A 19,915-nucleotide genomic window follows, 5' to 3' on the forward strand; every position below is an offset into this window, starting at 1 on the left:
CGTCTGTAGCGACTGGCAGCAGCTAGAGGGGCGCGTCTGTAGCGACTGGCAGCAGCTAGAGGGGCGCGTCTGTAGCGACTGGCAGCAGCTAGAGGGGCGCGTCTGTAGCGACTGGCAGCAGCTAGAGGGGCGCGTCTGTAGCGACTGACAGCAGCTAGAGGGGCGCGTCTGTGCCGACTGACAGCAGCTAGAGGGGCGCGTCTGTAGCGACTGACAACAGCTAGAGGGGCGCGTCTGTAGCGACTGACAACAGCTAGAGGGGCGCGTCTGTAGTGACTGACAACAGCTAGAGGGGCGCGTCTGTGCCGACTGGCAGCAGCTAGAGGGGCGCGTCTGTGCCGACTGACAGCAGCTAGAGGGGCGCGTCTGTGCCGACTGGCAGCAGCTAGAGGGGCGCGTCTGTGCCGCACTTGTATTTGTTTATTTTATTAAAGTTCAGTGCCTCAAGAACAGCAACAAAATAAAATAGAAACTTGAGTTTTTGGGACTAATTTGTGCGAGTTACTGGTCCTCATGCAGCCTGAAACGAATTACAACATATTGACAACGTGATTTATGTGCCACTGAAGACAAAATCCATGAAACGAAACTTAAAATATCCTCGCCAAGACCCACCGAGGGTAAAGCGGTGTCAGCTTTTTATACGTCCAGTAATTTGCAGTCAATGCTACAAAAGTCGTCATGGGGAAGTCGGAGCGTCTCTGAGGCCAGTAGGATGTTTGAGTCTGGCCCATCTTCCAGTTCAGACATGAAACAACAAACTGCTCAGCGTGACGTCTGACGGGCTCTGTCTAATTCCTGGAGCTGATACAGAGGGGACGCCGCCAGGATGTCAGACTCGTTAGATCATGAAATTAACAGCCTGGGTGGCAGCAGCCTGTCCCTCGCATGCTGGCAGACAAAACATGGGCCGACCCGGCCTGGTGCCTCTGAGCGCAGCAGGTACGCCACTCTGTTACTGTGCTGCTGTTCTTACGAGGACCAATTACAGTCACACACCTTGACACAGATGGAGGAGGACAGTCTCAGGATCAACGTTACAGAATTATAATCCGTCGTCTTCTTAAACTTCAATCTGGAAGCCTGGTCAGTTGAAAACAAGCAGCTTTAATACGTCCGCGTGTCACTTGGCGAGTCTTGTGAGTGTGCGGTTATTTTCCCTCCACATCTTAAATACGGAACATCTCAACTGCCAGAAGATTTGAACGAATCACCAAGTAACTGTACAAAAGCAACAGACATGACTAAACATGGAAGCAGTTAAATTTGTTCACCTATGAATACATAGACTGGACAATTATTCTCCCCCTCACAATCTCCAAGGAGATGCTAAAGATGACATTGGCTTGTTTGGTAAAAGGGTAGATTATAAGAGGTGTGTGTGTGTGTGTGTGTGTGTGTTCTATCTGACTCCTTCTATACTTCATGTGGTGAATGGATGCTCTTGAGTGGATTCCTGCCTTCATTTCTACTGCAGCCAGCAGTGACCGTCCAGTTTAATCCACCATCTTCAGGTGTCAGTGGAAGAATTCCAGTTGGACTCACCCGCTCTGGGCCAGGTAGTTCCCTCCTTCTCCCAGCGGGGGTGTCTCTGTCACTCCAGGTTGTGACCCCCCCATTTCTGCTCTTCCTCCGAGCTCCTCCTCCTCCTCCTCCTCCTCTACCTCGGGGTCACGCGCCCTGACTTCACAGTGAGCGCTCACCAGTAAGCCCAGTACCAACACCAGTTCTCCCACTGCTGCCATGTCTGCTGCAGAGTGGAGGCTCGGACGGCTGCCAGCTGCTTTTAAACAGCTGGAGGAGAGAAGGGGGAGGCCACGCCCCCCCCCCACCCACCCACACACACACACACACTTCCTCTGCTGGTGGTGTGTTTATGTGGGATGGAAGGAAAAACCTTCTCTTTCTTTCTTCCTGACTGTTTTCTCTCATCTGATTTGAGAACAAATGAAGTTCGCTCTCGTGGTTCTGCCTGACGACACGTTTCCGCTCTGCTTTGAGATCCAAAGGAGAGACTTTTATATTGAAGTTGTATTGCTGTCAAATATTTGTAAAGTCAGTTAATCTAGAATTTTTAATGAGGGACAAGAGGAGGTCAAGAGTTTTAATGTTGTAATGATAGCTTTCTTTGCAGAGTTCCAGACAGACATTATAGTAATCCCAGCAAGTCTTGGGGGCCCAAGTGGGCAGCCCGCACCGGGCCTGTAAGACTTTGCTCATTGGCAATACGCTGGCCCCTTAGTGCAGGCCCTGCAATGGCAGCCCTAACTAAACCCACGGGGCACCTGCACTGGCCCTGTGAGGGCCCGCAGCAGGCAGCCCTAACTAAACCCACGGGGCACCTGCACTGGCCCTGTGAGGGCCCGCAGCAGGCAGCCCTAACTAAACCCACGGGAGACCTGCACTGGTCCTGCGATGGCCCCCAGTGGACAGCCCTTATTTAGCCTTCACTAGGCCCTCATTTAGCCCACACTGAAGGTGAATCTTATATCAAAGACGGTTAGATAAGTAGAATATCTTTGCTTATATTGTGTAGGAGTCGAATAAATCAGATGATTGCACGGTAGTACCTCTGCTTTATAATAGTTTGTAACTCAATGGGCCACTTATGAACGTCATACGGCTGCCTCTTGAGCCAATCAGACGGACGGCCGACCGGGAAATTTCCCGGGCCGTCCCGATAGGCACTCCGCGCCTACAACACAACATTCATAGTAGCCGCATCCACGCACATTCCTACTGTGTGTCCGCGGATACAGAGGCGGACACACAAAGACAAAGACAGACAGGCACGCGTCTTTAATCCTGCGGGCTGCTGCTGCTTTAGGAACCGTTCACTGACCGAGATTGCCACTGAATGAGAAACATCCCACAGACAGGGACTGATAGACAGCCATATTACGGAGCAGTTTTGAGAAAGGAAAGCTAGCTTGCAGTACCAACTTAGCTAACATCCTGCGAAAAACAGTTCAAATTAAAAAGTTAAAATTCATGGTTTAGAGAGAATATAACCGAGAAATGTCTTGGAAATTTCCAGTGACCCACTCACCCTATTGAACTAATGAAATTAATGACAGCAAATCTATGAATATTACCAGAAAATCAGGAACCCAGCCGATGTCTTTTCTCTGCGGCCTTTTCTGAAATTCCCTCCAAAAAAAGTGAGGGAAAGACATGGGCTGCCAACAAAAAATAAGCGTGGGCCCACAGGTGCAAAAGTCCTTTGGGCCCCATGTGGGCAAGCCCGCACTGGGCCAGCATGGGCTTTCTGTGGGCAAAGCAGTATGGTGGGCTGGTTTTAGGTAGCCCACAGAGAGCCAAGACCTTTGGGTTCCATGTGGGCAAACCTGCACTGGACCTGTTAGGGTTTGGTCTGGGCTGGCCCTAGCCCACAGTGCCCGCAAAAAGCCTGCATGGGCTCCACTGGGGCCTGTTTGCAGGGAATTTTTTAAGAGTATTTTTGTATATCTTAATACTTGTGGAGGGGGTTTTAATCTGTGTCATAACTGCAAAGGCCTCTAGAGGGCACTGCAATCTCAAGGGACTCATTTAGTGGATTTTACAGACCTTTGAGCCAGCAGGATGCAGATTCAGATGCAGCTTCGTGGACTTCTCATGTACATCTGCATGCTTCCTCTTCCTGAAGCGTGATGAGAGCAGAGGGGATCCCTCAGCCTGCAGGAGCATGTTCACCCCTTCCTCTCAGTGTGATAGAAAAGGGTAAAAACTAATCAAGAAAACACATCCAAACAAAATAAGGAGTAAAATTGGTTCAGATTTTATTACTTTTCTCTTTTTTTAGAAATGTTTTTTTAATGGTTTTGCATCCAATAATCTCAGTAAATGCCAGACATGTTTTATTAAAGCGCTTCGAGGCGGTGAGAGGACCTCCCCCTCAGACTCTCGGCCACGTTTTCATTAATTCCATCCTTCAGTGTTTGAGGCCTGTGCAGGCCCAGAGAAACTGGGACTTTTCCATCAGGGAGGTGGGCTGGAAGGTGGGGGTCATTTCCGAGGATTGTTTCAGAGCGGTACGGAGGTGGAGGATGGGGGGGGGGGGGGGTGACAGAAAGTGCCAAAAGATACTGAAGTGAGATTATGAGAGGGAAGAGTCAGACCGTAGACAGCGGAGGATTGCTGCTCAACTGAATTATCTTCAATTAAAATATTTGCTTGTTACGTCTAAACATGGAGGCTTTGTTGAGGGAGATATCGAGGCGGGGATTTACAAAATCTGACTGAACTGTATCTCAGATGTGGTCGAGTGAAAGATTTGGGTGAACTGGTTCGACCATGACTTCTCTGAAACTTCTAATGGTCACAAGGCTAACTCATGAGGTTGAGAAGGAAGGAGGAGGTCTTCTGCTGAGGCGACTCTGACCACGTCCTCCTCCTCCTCACAGGAAGTGAATTTTGTGATTGATGTTTCCCCTCTTTGTCTCAAATGATGTGCTTATTCACACTTTCAAGCAGAGACATGTCAGGTAAAACAAGGTTCATGTATTTTACCTCCATTTGTCATTTAATGCTCGTATTCTTTTTCTATTTTCCTACTTTAATGGCAATCAGACATTCTCTTTTTTTGTATTCGGTTTTAGATTCAAAAGAATGCTAAAATTCAAAGAAGTTACTGACGCTGTTGCATGTTCAGGAGTTGACCAGTAGGTGGCAGCAGATCAATGCCCTCTTTCTCTCTCTCTCTGTCTCGCTCTCTCTTTATTTTTGGTGACGTTCATGGATTCATTTCAGGGTTGTTCGATTTATCTTCGTCTCAGTTCAGTTAAACTGTCCTCAAACTTTTAGAAACCTGAACAAACTGATACCCTTCACCTTTGCTGCTCCTCTTTTCCCATCATCTACTTGGAATATTAGCATAACTTACAGAACTGAATTCTTATAATTCAAAATATGAGCAGGTTTTCTCACTCCAAACTCATCAAACTATGGACCCTCACTCAGTGGCTCTACACTTAAAGTTCTACGGTATAATGGATGGATGGATGGATAGAGACAAACCCACAGGTCCTGAGGGGGATTTGTCTGAAGCAGAAGCGCAACACAAAGCTGCAGTCAATCAACAGATGATCATTAAGTAAATCCTCCATGTCGTTGCCTTCTTAAAATAATTTTAAGTTTTTCAGAAAACAAAAAAACTGGAGACAAAACATCATAAGGAACTGATATGGGCTCAAAAGACAACTGTCAGAAAATGACTTCAGCTGTTATTCTGAGGAGGTGACGACGTTCAACAAACAACGCAGCTGCAGCATAGAACAAATCTACCTGGTGGTGCCGGAATTCACTAAATAACCAAAGTCACACACACCCAGCAGGTGAAATGCCTTTGAACGCTTCTTGGAAAAAAGTAGATGAGAAAAGGAAACCGCACACTTGTGACAGTGCAATACAGAGAAAAGGCAACGTTCAGGGTGAAACTCGTTCCATCAAACAGGAAGTCTTTGGTTTACACCGCCGACCCGCCTGAGTTTCCCTCCCACCACTTTCATACATTCTGATGTTAAACTGCTCAGGGCTTAAAAAGGCCCTGTCAGCTGGAACCCCGAGCACCTCTGTGACCTGGTGTGTTGGGGTTTTGCTGGACTTGCAGAAACATTTCTGTGCTGTTACGAAAACAAAGTTATTACAGAGACGTGCAAACACACACACACACGCGCGTGCGCGCGCACACACACGTCCATGCGTACACACCTCCCTGATTAAAACACAGCTGCAGCCAATTAGCAGGCAGGTGCTGGATTCCTCACTGAGGTGATTTGCAGCGAGTCGTACCAGTCGGGATCATGTGATGCCTTGTCGCCTTTCTGTCTTAACGGTCCGATCACCAGGGGTCAGCTGGTAGCGCAGGTGTGAACACGCTCAGGATGCATCCTGACGCCGGTCTGAGCCGGGCCTTTGTGGTTCCACGCCCATGGAATAGAGAGAGTTGTAGAATGTTTCCAGAGAACAAAGAGGAACCAAAATGCCACATGGGATCATTATTGGTCAAATGTGTCTGGGCAGGAACAAGGAGGCGAACACCGGAACGCCGGTCCTGGAACCTAATTCTGCTACGCCATCTTCACAAACAACCAGAGTTTGGAAAATCTGATGAACGTTTTGTTATCAACTATTTTGTATTGTCTACCTAATACAGATCAACAGGACAAAAGGACAGTTGATTTAAAAAAAAAAAAAAGAATCCTAAACCCTCCCACCCAGTCATGACCTTATAAGGGCGTGTTCAGACCCAGTGCAACTGGTGCGTTTAGCTGGGTTTACATGGAGCCTAATATTCCAATCAGAATCGGATTAGAAGCCCAAACCGAATAAAAATGTTCCATATAAACATCTCAATCTGAATAAAGAGGCCCAAACTGAATGGAATTTCATTCGGTTTCACAGGGGTAGAATATTCCTTTTCCCAAACCGATCAGATGTAAAATCTTATCATGTAAACGGTGAAACGGAATGCTGTCAGGCTGTGTTCTTCCTGCGCGTGCGCTGTCGTGACGTAAATGCGCAGTGACGTTTCCTCACTTGATAAAAATGGCGGCTTCCAAGCAGCAGTGCGCGCAGAACTGGTCTGCGGCGGAGAGTTTATTTTTAATGCAAACTCTCCAAGACCTGAACATTATCGCACGCTTAGACGGCAGGAGAACAAGAAATTCTGAACTGTTCAAAAAAGTCCACGAAAAACTCAACGAAGCCGGCGTCGACCGAAGCGTCGAACAAATTAGAAACCGCTGGAAAACTCTGAAGAAGTAGTGCCTTTGTATCAAGCTTTTGCTTGAATAAACGTGTCAACACAATCGCAACGACTGTGCTGATCACGCGATGGACCTCCATCATTGATCAGTCACGTGATGTTCACATCGCTCTGCACGTGACACGCAGCCGTGAAACGGCGGTTCCGACGAGATGAAGTGGCACATGTAAACACCCGATCGGAATAGATCACGTCACATGTAAGCTGTTGACCCGAACTCTTCAATCGGAATGAAGAAAAAGTCTGCAGAAACAGCCACAAAATGCACAACATGAGTGCACACACGAAAAAGTGACCCATGCATATGCACACATCTACAAGTTCCCTTTATGAAATATTAGATTTAATATTGTAAAAGTGTCTAATTGTTCTTTAATGACAAACCGATTACTGACTGTTTACATAGTGGACGATTGGTGAAGGTCATGGAAAAACTTCTGCACATTTAAATCTTTTTTTTTTTAAAGAACATTTTTTTTAAACTTTGCTTTTACCGTCTCACAAAAGCTCTTTGTTAAATGTATACAACGTGGCATCTGTGTCTCATTGTTTTGAAGATATTTTCCACTGAATTATCGTCTGTTTGATCTGAATTAAAGGCGGCATTGTCTGCTGACACCCACCCACCCACTAACACACACACACACACACACACACACACACACCCATGGCTGGTGCTAACCAGGCCTTTTAGTTCAAAACATCTTGAGGGTTTTCAGATGTTGAATCTCTGCTGATCAAAGACAAATTGTCATTAAAATCGATTAGTTTTTGTTTGGTTTTTTTGGTGTCAAACGAGACGACTTCTGCCTCAAACAACCTGCAGCGTGTTTACTTTTCCTATGCACCTCACGTGGGTGTAATGTCAGATTTTATGTAAGAGAATGAGGCGTGTTTCAGGTTTCTACATAAGTGCATTCGAGTATTTTGCAGAACTTCATCATCTTCCTGACATGATCAATAATCCTCAGTGGATCTGTGCTGCTGGAAGTTGTGGAAATCAATAAAATGTTACTTTACTGAATGAGAGAGAGCGAGAAAGTGTGTGTATGTGCAGGATAATGGTCTGTATTGATCTCTGCTGTTCTCATCGCCACGGTAACCTGCAAGAGCCCATGATGTTGTGGCTGATCCTTCCTGGGGCTAAAAATAGAGTCGGTGCTGTGCTGACAGCCAATCAGAGCAGGGGTGAGACAGCCGAGGGTGTGTGTGTGTCTGGCTGGGGGAGAATTTGCTGAGTCACATTAGTGGTTCCTGTCGGGGCAGACGGGGAGGATGACCACCCCCACCCCCACCCCCCCACGCACAAATCCTCTGATATCCTCCATCCATTTAATGTTCAGGTCCTTTCAGCAGGTTAGCCAGTTAGCTTAGCATTTTTTCAGCTAACATCACTAACAGACTGTTACTTGACTTTCTGTTAAAGCCAGTAGAAGCTAGCATTTGCACTGCTTACTGTTCCCGATTCAGATCATACCAACGTCTGGGAATCTCCTTCAATAAGTTATCAAAAGTAAAAGATTTCTTCATGAATTTTGTCTCTAACAAGAGATTTCTGTTCATCGTGTGTGTGTGTGAGGCAGTATGAAATGTTCCAACCTGCTGCTCTTTCACCTGAACACGACTAATATGCTCCCCTGTGCTAATATTAAAGCAGCTGATTGATTGATTTTGGTGCCCCCCCTCTGACCAAAGACGCAGTCTGTGCCTGCACGTGCATTTGTGTGAAGGCTAGATATGCTAGCGCCAGAGACTTCTATCCACATATTTGTGTGCATTTCCACCAGAAAATACGGAGGAAACGGAGCCACACCGCCAGAAATCATCGCTTCTTTGCTTCATCTTCATCTGCAGGAGCAGGCGTTGTTAACCTGCTCAGCTGGCAGGTGTCATAGTTTTAATTTAAGGAGTATTTTCATTAAATGTCAGCGTGAACTAGTTTTGATATTGGCGAATGTTACATTCTGGAGTTTTCAGTAACGAGAACAGGCAGCCAGCTGAGAGATCGATGCGCATACAGGGTGTAAGACAACAGCCGCACGGGTAAATTGACTCCATCTTTATTAAAAACCAGTGCAGATTGACTTAGTTAAAGCAGAGCGAACGCCTCTACGGCCTCCGCCTGCTGCAGCCCCTCTGCAGCATGCAGCCTCCCTCCAGCCTCCTGGTTATCACGTCTTCTACTGGATTCACTCTAGTAGATCCCGTTTGCATACTTTGTTTGTCTTCAGTGTGAGTGTGAAACACTGCCTTTACTGAGGTCCGTTAACTAACGGGCAGCTGCGTTCATCCCAGCTGTGGTGATTTAGTTTCTCCCCAAACAGATTAAAGGATGTCACGCTCCACTCTCTTCTCTTTAATGAAGACGACGCTGGGAGGGAGACACAGAGAGGAGTAGAAAGCTGCACTAGGGGTCTAATTTTAGCACAAAGCTTCATGCTAGCAGGAAGAATCTAGTTTCCCCAGACAGGTGCTGATATGTGCGCGTACAAAGAGGCAAAGATAATGTAATAAATGATGGATTGTTGCGTGCGCCGCCCTGCCATCGATAATTAATCCCATCAGTCAAACAGGTCTCTGTGTTTCCTGAAGAGACGAGTCACACGCACGTTCGAAATGTTTTAGATCCTTGAAAATGTTGCATCTTTCATCTAATTCAGATCACTTGACTTACAATTCAGGTACCAGGACAGTTTCCTCCTTCTTTATGTTGCTCACCCACAGTCTTTTTCTGTTTTTTGGTTGTTTTTTTTTTTTTTTTTTTAAATCAGCTCAGGTTTGAAAACCTGTGGACGTGATACGTGTCGCTCCTTCATCCGGTGCTCTTTTGACCTTCAAGGTTCCCTCTTCTCCTTCTTCTTCTTCGCTGGTTTGCTGCAGCACCCGGTAGGAGGATTAGCGCCTCCGAGTGCTCAACTGTAAACATTCACATTATCTTTGAAATCAAGAATTCATTTTGAGTTTCCAGCGTTGGGTATTTTAGAAATTCCATCAGTTTGCAACCAAATTTAATCAAGTAAAACCACTTCCATGGGAATAAGAGAGCCTGAGTGTGCGCCGCCTCTCAGATGATGAGACCCGGATAAAAATTTCATCATGCTATGATGTGCTTTGTAAACTTTGGTGAAATATAACATGCAGTTCTCTGGTAAACCCATTTTACTTTGTGTATTCTTTGGAAGGACGTGGGAGCGCGATGGAATGAGGGATGACTGGAGGAAGAATAGACTTCATCATTGAATTGAGTCGGATAAAAAGAGGGAGGTGACAGATTGATGGAGGGCGAGAAGCTGAATCATAGGACGTTCAAAAGCAAAAAGCGAAAGAGATTTATGGCGGTGCATTTAATTTCAAGATCCGCATGCACACATCTCCTCATGCACTTGTTTCTTCAGCTCTCTCACTTTTTCATTTCTCTCTCCACCACTTTTCACAGCTGCACAACACGAGTCCCAGGAGCAGCCGTTCACTCTTTCTCCGAAGAGCTCACAAACACTCCCTCCCTCTCTTTTTTCCTTCCTCACGTGCCCTCTCTCCTCTCTCCTCCTCCCCTCTCTAACTCTCTCTCTCCCCTCTCTCTCCCATCCATTAGCAAGAAGAACAGATTGCTGACAGACGAGAAGAGACAGCCAAGGAAGACGGAGCAGAAGTAGCTCATCGTAGAGAAAAAAAAAAGAGATAGAAGCCAAGCATCATGGACGTTCTGAAGAAGGGATTCTCCATTGCGAAGGACGGAGTGGTGGCTGCCGCAGAGAAGACGAAGGCTGGCGTGGAGGAGGCCGCCGCCAAGACCAAGGAGGGGGTCATGTATGTAGGTGAGAGGATGGAGGGAGGAAAAGTGAAGCACAAACTAGGTTTTAACAGGTTTTTTTTAAGGTGGTGAGAGTGAGAAATGAAAGGCAAGAAGATAAATTAGAGGAAAAAGAGGGACTGATGTAGAAAAGGTGGAGGAAAAGACTGACAAGAGGAACAGATGATGGAAAGATGAAGGAACAGAGAAAGTGGTAAATGTTTTGGGTGGAGGGTGGGGGGTGGGGGAGATGTCACAATAAATCACAAACTGGGTAGGGAGTGATGGAGGGAGTGTATGAGTCTTAAAATATTCAAATTGGAAAGAGGAGAGAGGAACAAAGAAGTGGAGGAAAAGTGCAATTCATTGTGACATCACGCATTAATTTTGGAGATGTAGAAGTGTGCTGGGGGAACGAGGGATGAAAAGAGGGGTGAAGCAATAAAAGTAAAGACAGCAGAGAAAATGTTTATTTGTCAAAACGATAAATGATCGGGTTTGTGTTCTGTTTTGCGGGATGAGAGATGTGTGAATGAACGGAGTGAGGAGTGAGGGATGGGTGGACGGTAAAGGGAGGGATGGAGGGACTGATCGTTGGACGGGCTGAAGTGTAAGACAGCAGAAGTGCAATTCACCGTGACATCGCATTAAATTGAAAGACGTGGACGTCTGTTAGGGACAAAGGAGAGAGGACGGACATAAGGAAGGACAGAAAGAGGGACGAAAGAGAAAGTTGGCAGAGAAAATTTGACAAAGTCAATTTTAAACTGACAGATTTTTGAAAGCCAAGGAGGAATAGAGCGAGGGATGGCGTAGAGTAATAAAATCCAACGAACGGGGATGATGAATGGAGGGGTTGAGGGAGTGAAAAGACGTGAAAAAAAAGAGAATGCAATTTCTCCTTTTAATTTGAAGACTTTAAAAAAAACTTGATTTTCGGTGGAAGGTGAAGGATGGCTGGAGCGAGGGATGAGCGGAGGACAAGATTGCATGTAAAAGCAGGTGGGGATGACGGAGACTGGAGAGGGAGACACTGTGGAGGAAAAATGACTTAAAGATTTACCAAGGTTGGTGGCAGCAACCATTGCAGTGCCGCCATGGCAATGCAGTTTGACGAAGGTTTTTTTTTTTCGGAACTAAATCTGGGGCGGAGCTATGACATCACTTCCTTTTCAGTACACATTTTTTTCTGTTTTTGTATTTTGGAGGAGAAACAACCAAGTTTTTAAGAGGACGGGAAGTTTTCTGAGTCACACAACATGTTACATTATGATCGAAAAGAGGAGGTGTTCATAACTTTTTCAATCTTTGTTTTATCAAAATGTGAACGTTCAAAACTTTGCGCCTCGGTGGGGATTTGGAACTGAAGGGTCCAGCAGTGGTGTCACCGGACTCAAATCCTTGAAAAGCGCCACCTTGTGGGCAGATTTTGTGCTAACAGAACTTCGTAGCGGCCGTGAGATGCTGCACTTCCTGTTTTGACCGCAACAAATAAGAGGTGACTTAATGTCCTCGTGTGCGGTTCTGCCATTACGATCGTCAGTATTCTTTTCATCGTGAAGGTTTGTCAACTTTAAAATAGAAACAACTGCAGGAGTTTGAAAGTTCATTTTCACCCAAAATCTTGAGGACGATCATGGGATTCATGCTGACGACGTCGAGTCACCGCAGAGGTGCAATCCGCCACGGGCCGCCTGACGCGTCCGACGCGAGTCGAAGAGATTCAGGTTTTACTGAGAATCCACGCGGCACTTTGCCATGACAGCCCGAGGTCACTGACGTCCTGTTCGTGCCGCCAAGGCAATAAAAATTAATCTTTCAGGTCGGGAAATGAGGGACTTTGAGTTGAATCCAGTGAGACGGATCTACAGGATCTGATGTCTGAGCTCGGGACAAACTTCCAAATGACTCGTTAACAACCGGTCTGAAAACATCGCCAGCGAAACCCGTTGATGTGTTCATGAGTTTTCAAGCCCGTTCAGGTCCCGAAAGACGCGAGCCATGACGGGAGGGGAGAGTGAAGGGTGGAGGGATGAAGAGAGGCTGATGCATGAAGGAGAGGATGGAGTTCAGGGTGTGGTTTGTCGAGGATGTGTGGAGGTCTGGAAAGAGACTTCAGTTGTGGAGCATCTCGGCTCACAAATGACCTCAGACGTGACACTGAAAGTACATTTTACCAACATGTGGTCAAACATGAACACGCGGCTCCGTCTGTGGCACTGCTCAGGGGTCAGAGGTCATTAGGAAAAGAAAAGGTGATGGAGACAAAGGAAAGTGAAGCACATCATCATGTGCTGCGTGTGTGTCAGTAGGTATGTGTGTGTGTGTGTTTGCTTTATGCTGACATGACAAAAGCCACACAGGAAGTGATGTCACACTCCCTTGTGCTGCCTTGTTGTCTCCCACCTGGCCTGTTGACAGGCGGATGGAGGGAGGGGCGAATGTTGATATTTCCTGCATGAATGATTTTCCTACATCACCTCTAACTTATTGAGTTGAAAATTTCACTCAGGGTTGCTACATTGAGCGTGACGCTAACAAGAGTCCATTAAAATAGCGAATCATATTCGTACAGCAAGAAAGCATGGAATGGTCACATAAGAGCAGCTCGCACGGCTGATGAGGTGTCGGAACACCGATGGATTAAACATTCCCGTGGATTAAGAGCAGCATGTTTCACTTCCTCACTCCATGATAGCAGCGAGGTCCGGTAGACGTCTGGAGAGCCAAACCCCCGCTGTTTTTAACGGTCAAGTTGCACATGAATGTTAATGACGTCTACGTGAAGCCCGGTTGCCCCGACATGTCCGGGTTCATCTCTGCTGACCGCAAACTCTCCAAATCCAGATTAATCTGCTTTTCAAGAATTTCCAGCTTCCGCATTTTGCTTGTATTGCGAAACTCTACTCCGAGTCAAAAAGTGTGCAGTGACACCAACTTTGACTCAGATTAAAGTGCATCATCCAAGCACAAGTTTGAAGACATTGCCCCGGTGCCATTTGTACGGCTGCCAAGGAGCAAATTACGTTATTGGTTTTTGTTTAACCCCGCGTGGGACAGGCTGCAGAGGCATTCTGGTTTGCTGTTGAAAGTTAAAGTGTGCGGCTTGGCCGAGACATTCATTTTTAATGTTTTGAGAAGCTTTTTCTGTGCTACAGAGAGATTTGCCATGTCTCTGGTTCTCTGTTTCCCCCATCATCCAAGTCCAAATGAGAAATCCCCAGACTGAAGTAGGCGGAGCCCTCTGAGGCCTGGTGTCGCGAGACTGCCATCGATAAGAAGAATCAAGCCTTCAGTGACAGTCGGGGTTATTGGGCTTCTTGTAAGGAACCCATTTGTGTTGCCCAAAAGCAAAGCACCTCCTGAAATATTTCCATTTTCTACTTGCATCGATTCAGTTTGGACGCAACTAGCGGATGTTAGAGGGAACGCAGCTGACATCTTCAGGCTGGTGGATGTTTGGTCCAGATTCAGGGGACTAGTTCACACAGTTGGCGCCGCTTGTCGGACATGTGACCACTTAGACTAAAGAGCTTTTGTCTGAGGGAACAAAGTGTGTGATTCACCGTCTGCTGCACAGCAAACATCTCCCAACACAGCAGACTGGAGCGGAGTGGAGGCCACATTCAGACGCAGCTGGTGAACCGAGTGGCGTTCAGATAAATCCACAGGAAGTTCAGGTGGGCAGAGTCCAACTGTATTCCTGCTGAATCATCTGCATCTGCCAGACAGAGGTGGTAAACTGGGTCTACTCACTCAGACGACTTCGTTGTCATGGTAACCCCAAGACGTGAGACGCTCAAACGTCTGACAAGTCATCCCAAGAATGACACGCTTGTTTCTGACCATGTGACTTTGACAAGATGACATCACCCACTCTATTTGAATTACGTCTCAGTCTCTCACTCAAACTGCAATAATTTAAAAAAATTCACAACAGATGGAGAAAAAAAAGCATTTAATGGGGTAATTTTAACGTGAACAAACAAAATTAACGCGATTAAACATTAGAATGTTAAAAACAAACCGTGTGATGTCATGCTGACTTAATAAGAGTCGTCACTGACTGTCCCACTTGCCCCCTCAACAAGCGGCGTTCAGGTGTCCTGCGCTTGCACCGTCGCGTTGAAACGTAAGCAGGGTTTTTAAAAGTTGGTTCGATTTCATTCATTGACTTTTCTTTTTCTTTTCCAGGAAACAAGACCATGGAGGGCGTGGTGACCGGCGTGAACCAAGGTAGCTGCCACAGCTGAACACTCTCCTGAACCGCCTGACGTCTCCTGACGTGGACACAGCCCGGTTGTAAACACTGGTCGTGGGTTTTTCTAATCTAGAACAGGATTAGGAATCACGAGCAGGGCAATCAGACATGAATACGCCGACAGCACTCACTCACCTGCTGAGGAACTGAACTGGCAGTGAAAAACACTCCCTGTTTTTGCTGATTTGTCCGGTGGCACGAATGACTCAGACGGCACAGACGCACTCAGGAATGTTAGAACATAAGAAAAGTCCTCACTTTGTTGTCCCACCCAGTTTCAGCAGATATTTGTTAGTTGAGGTATTAAAAAAAAACAAAAAAACAAAAAAACAAAACCCAGTGTGAACAAACTCTCCTGCAACAACGTGATGGGACACAGAGAGAGATTTGGGACAGTCCCACATTTTAATTGAATTTGTGCAGAAAGAGAAGGGAGTTTGAGTTACAACCAAAATGTTGTCACACTTGTCTGAGGAGAGGTTCGGTGTTTGGATAAAAACGTTAACTGTGGGGGGGGCTCTTTGGATGAGTCATCGGTGTTGATGGTTCTGTTTTTCTCTCTGCGTCTTGCTTCCTGTCCTCCAGTGGCCCAGAAGACAACGGAGCAGGCTAACGTGGTGGCCGACACTGCGGTGACGGGGGCCAATGAGGCCGCCCAGGCAGCAGTGGAGGGGGTGGAGAACGCAGCGGTGGCGAGTGGCCTCGTCAGTACGGTGAGCCACGTCACATGACCAGAGGGAGGAGCCCTTCACTGTTTATTCTGTGGAGTACGAAGATCTGTTGATCGCGTCTGTTTTCAACGGACGTTTTCGCTTTAGCCTGAACAGCAATGGAAAGGATATTTATTATAACCCACGAGAAATCACGATTGTAAAAATACAACATTTTATTTTTGATTCAGAAGCAAAAAAAAAAAAAAAAGAACCAGCAGGATTTGAAGTTTTCAGGACGGTGCATCCAGACTAAAAGGCCCCATGTCTGTCCCGATTGTGTGTGATTCCTGACTCACGCTGAGAGAAAAATCAACTCAATCAAACCTCAACTGAGGACAAAAACCCTGTACATTAAATTCTGACGTTCCTCACAGCAGGGAATCTAGAATCTAGGAGTTAAGCGGGTTTTTTTTGTTTTGTTTTTTTAAATTATGATTTTATAAACGAGCTCATCTGCTTCGGATCAAGTCTCATAAACCACGAGTTTGAGACAAAATCTTATTACCTCAAAATAGAATTATTTCTAAAAGGGCTTCTACATTTGGGAGCACAGGCTTGACAGCAGCACAGCTGTTTTGTAAGTACAACAGTTGGGATTTTATAGAAGAAATGTAAACTCGTATTATTATTATTATTATTATTATTATTAAACCGGAGATATTTGCATCTTTGAGCAGAATCACCCACACAGTCAACAGCAGTGTTGTGATATTTATCTCCAATAGCCTATAATAACCTGTGTTGTTTTGATTCATGTAATTGTTGTCCTTTTTGTTTTGGCTGTTGTTCGGAAAACAGGAAGAGGCGGGACCTGTGGCTGAGGAGGTGCCTGATTGGTTTGGGCGAATGAGTGACTGACAGATTGCATGGCATGACGCTCGTGGCCTGACTTGACTTCCTGACTTTGAACGTCCTCCACAGCCGGATGACTAAAACACAATTCTGCTGCTTTCCCTTTGTTTTCTGAGAGTCGTGCAGTAGTGAACATCTGCAGGAATGATAATTACAGGTTAAAAAGAAGAGGTTCTTCATCTTACTTGATATGAAGCAGGTCTTAAAACACTTTATCACTGTACTGTAAATTAAGACATCATTACAGGGCTGTTCTACTTAGTTTTATGTACTAGTTTTACTGCTGTTGCAACAGATTTTGATGATTTCTCTAAGTCCTCCAGCGGTGCAGCAGTATAGCTTTGATTTAGCTTCTGAAATGTAACGAAAGCTGGAAATATCAGCGTATGAGGAGGGTTTCCACTTACTAACAAAACTCTGTCCATCATTATGCTGATGACATCATTCTTGACTAACAACCACTGAACGAGATGGAGAATTCTGACTTTTTGTCATCCTTGCATGTGTCATTCCGTCACCGTTTCAGTCAGATCAGGGCGACGCAACGATGCCGCCAAGTCAAGAAATAAAAACTGCAGTTTGACGTTTTTGTTGTCGCAGCTGTAGAAATATTCCCGCATGTCGTTTGATCGTCTCAAATGATAGAAGCCTTCCTAACAGTAACTAAAGCTAATTCCCGGCATTGCACCGTTAACACAACGACTAACATGGCTGTCTCTTTCAGCTTAGTGCATCATGGCTTGGTCTCAGAGAGACTCCTGAAGACGGGGGACGCGCCTGTGGTTTTCCTCTCCTCTCTCCAGCTGTGCTTCCACTGTACACTTCTTGAGTTGCACCCCTCCCAAAACAAGACTGTGAAATGTTCACGATGAGGAAAGTTTTCATTGAAACTGTGAACAAGAGAGTTGATTTGCAAGTTAAATCTTCAGTTTAAGAATATTACTGCATGTACATCTTAAGAGACAAACACGAATTTTGGTATCGATACCTGAATAATTTTGTCCCTCAGTAGAATGTTTTACCCAAAAGAGAAACGCTCCTCGTGTGTCAGGCACGATAACGTCTCTGTTGTTCTCTGGGAAATGTCAACCTCCATTTTAAAGAAATCCTGGCAGCTTGTTTTGGGAGAAATGTACTTTTGAATATGAATGGATACGTTTGCCGGCAGCCGTGTGACCTCTGTGGTGTCTCTCCTGCAGACCGACCTCCCGAAAACAGAAGCAGGAGGCGAACAGACTGAGGGAGCCGCACAGTAGGCCTGGTGAGAGAACCTGCCTCGCTCTAGCCTGGCTTCTGCCCCTGAATCGGAATTTTCCGATCTTCAAAAAGCCGCCACTTAGCCGATTAGCATCCTTGGCTGCAGTGGTGCAATTAACTGGACCAACAAAGCCAAAGCAGCGATGTTGGCAAGGCTAACAGGCAGAACTGATGTTGCTGTTGATGCTATTTTGAAAAGACTCCATGAAGAACTGTCCCAAAACACAACGCCATCGAGCCTTGAGGGCTTGGGGAGAAGTGTTTGGTGTTCTCCTTACTGGGTTTAGGAAAAGTTTAATTTAAGATTAATGAAAGACAGCTGAGAGATCTGCCTTCTCATGGTGACTTCTCTTGTTCTGAAAGTGAAATAAAAACAGAATTCACAGTAAACCGAGGGGAACAGCATCAGTAGGCTCTGCATGCTCACTGTTAGAAGATTTCTTCTTTGTCATTAACATACATGGACTCAAACTCCATATTTTCCCTTTCAGCCTCATCATCTTCACCCATCATCAGTCACTCCCAGTTGCCTCTGTTCAATGAGGAACAAGAGGAGAAGAATCTTAGAGTTTTTGCTGCTGCTCAATCCTTATGACCTCTGACCTTTCCTAAGCCTGAAAGATTCGTGACTGACATGCTCCACCCTCCCGTTGGCATGGCTTCACCTCCTCAGCACCACGTCGTCCACACCCTGCTGTCTGTTGATAACGCGGAGAGATGAATTCAACCGGATATCATATTCATCCGTGTCCTTCTCATTCCTCAAGCGTCCTCCAAGCCACGCCTGATCCTGTCAATCACACGGATGACTCCTCCCACCGTCAAACAGACTTACGACGCCTCTGAAATGCATGTCACATGACGCTTCAAAGTGCAAGAAAATACACACACACACACACACACAAACACTGACACACACACACATTTTAATTAATGATTAATCCTGTAATCAATCTCTCTCTCACACACACATCTGCAATCCGTGTTGCTGATATTAACTGAGCTTCAGAGCTAATTTCTTATTTTGTAAAACAGAACTAAAATAAAGATGGCTTTGACATCAGCACACACTTCTGTTTCATTCCTGCTCAGAGTTTAAGGTGAAATCGGATCATTGATGCCGACAACTTGTGTGTTTGATGGCAAACGGACAAAATCAAGACTCGCAAATTTCCCTCCGGCCATGTGACTAAAAGTACATTTTTCATGTCTAATCATCGGCCTCTCTGGCCGCCACACTGTCGTGATCTGATCTAGAAGACATCTTTGTCGAGTGAGAGCGAGCTGGCAAATGGACGTTCTTCTCCTCGACAAACAGGACGATACGTTTTCTTAAAATGTCCCAAATTAGGGATGAAGTTTAATAGTTTGGTCGTCGTAGGAGGAGCAGAGTTTTGAAGCAGATTCTCTCTTCGGCAGTTGACCAGGAACTCTTGTCAAACATGACTTGTAACATGTGACCTTTTTTTTTTCTGCGCAGCTGTAACATGCAGTGATGGAGGTGGGGGTGTGACCACGTGTGCAGTATCCTGTATATTATTCATAGCAGAGAATCATTCATAATGGAGGGTCCTAGGCTGCTGGACCTCGCCTGCAGAAACTGGGTCAGTGTGATTCGTCTCCACTCCTCTGCTGCTCTCTTCCTCACGCTTGCAACAACAGGATTAAGTCCAGACAGTTGTTAATTATTGAGTTATTAATGTGTTGACTAATTTTTTCCCCGCATAAAACGAGTGTTGGAATCTGATGTGGGGAGTGTGTGTGAGTGTGTGAGCCACTGGTGCATTGGCCTGGCAGCCACCATATCATTATCACATGATCGGAAATAAAAGTAACGAAAAGTGTACAAGATCATGACTACAAGCAGTCCCTCCAAATATACGTTCAGAGTGGCGGGCAGGGAAACAACAAATGAGTGGGAACGTTTCTTTCTTTTTCTTTGCTCTGTTGTTGTTTTTTGACAAGCCAAAGGGAGATAAAAATGTGACTGAGTCTTTCATGTTGCGTCATCGCACACACACACACACACACACACACACACGGAGAGAGAAAAACATGTGACTATCAGACCACATGGTTCTCTTACTGTAAATGTTTTTAGTTCCTGACTCAGTGCTGCCACTGTGTGTTTAAAAGTGTTACTACACGCTGGACTGAGTTCAGAATGATCAAATCCAAGCCTGGATACTCTGGAGCAGAAATTATTAACAAATACATTGATTGATTGCTTGTCAGTCCACAGATACTCATCTTTCTGCTGGCTGTCACTGTTGGTG

General features: G+C 45.8%; 2 protein-coding genes across 3 annotated transcripts in view; one reads left to right on the forward strand and one right to left on the reverse strand.

The window, feature by feature from the left end:
* Window positions 1-1,745, reverse strand: part of mmrn2a (multimerin 2a) — a 21,734-nt gene extending 19,989 nt beyond the window's left edge. Inside the window, exon 1 of the mRNA XM_086181536.1 lies at window positions 1,546-1,745. Coding sequence (XP_086037662.1) covers window positions 1,546-1,745 — 200 coding nt within the window. The remainder of the gene's footprint in view (window positions 1-1,545) is intronic.
* The window catches only part of LOC147247208 (uncharacterized), a 25,421-nt gene extending 6,714 nt beyond the window's left edge, over window positions 1-18,707 (forward strand). The window contains exons 3-8 of one of the 2 annotated variants that reach the window (XM_086181537.1): window positions 10,359-10,581; window positions 14,751-14,792; window positions 15,403-15,530; window positions 16,329-16,355; window positions 17,582-17,643; window positions 18,131-18,707. In XM_086181537.1, coding sequence (XP_086037663.1) covers window positions 10,461-10,581; window positions 14,751-14,792; window positions 15,403-15,530; window positions 16,329-16,355; window positions 17,582-17,638 — 375 coding nt within the window. In that variant the 5' untranslated portion in view covers window positions 10,359-10,460 and the 3' untranslated portion in view covers window positions 17,639-17,643; window positions 18,131-18,707. The remainder of the gene's footprint in view (window positions 1-10,358; window positions 10,582-14,750; window positions 14,793-15,402; window positions 15,531-16,328; window positions 16,356-17,581; window positions 17,644-18,130) is intronic. The other variant, XM_086181538.1, reaches the window with a different exon arrangement.
* Window positions 18,708-19,915: the final 1,208 nt, after the last annotated feature.

Source organism: Aulostomus chinensis, chromosome 16 (assembly GCF_037954235.1).
Source record: "Aulostomus chinensis isolate RoL2024-O1b breed Wild chromosome 16, RoL_Achi_v1.0, whole genome shotgun sequence".
NCBI classification, from domain to species: Eukaryota; Metazoa; Chordata; class Actinopteri; order Syngnathiformes; family Aulostomidae; genus Aulostomus; species Aulostomus chinensis.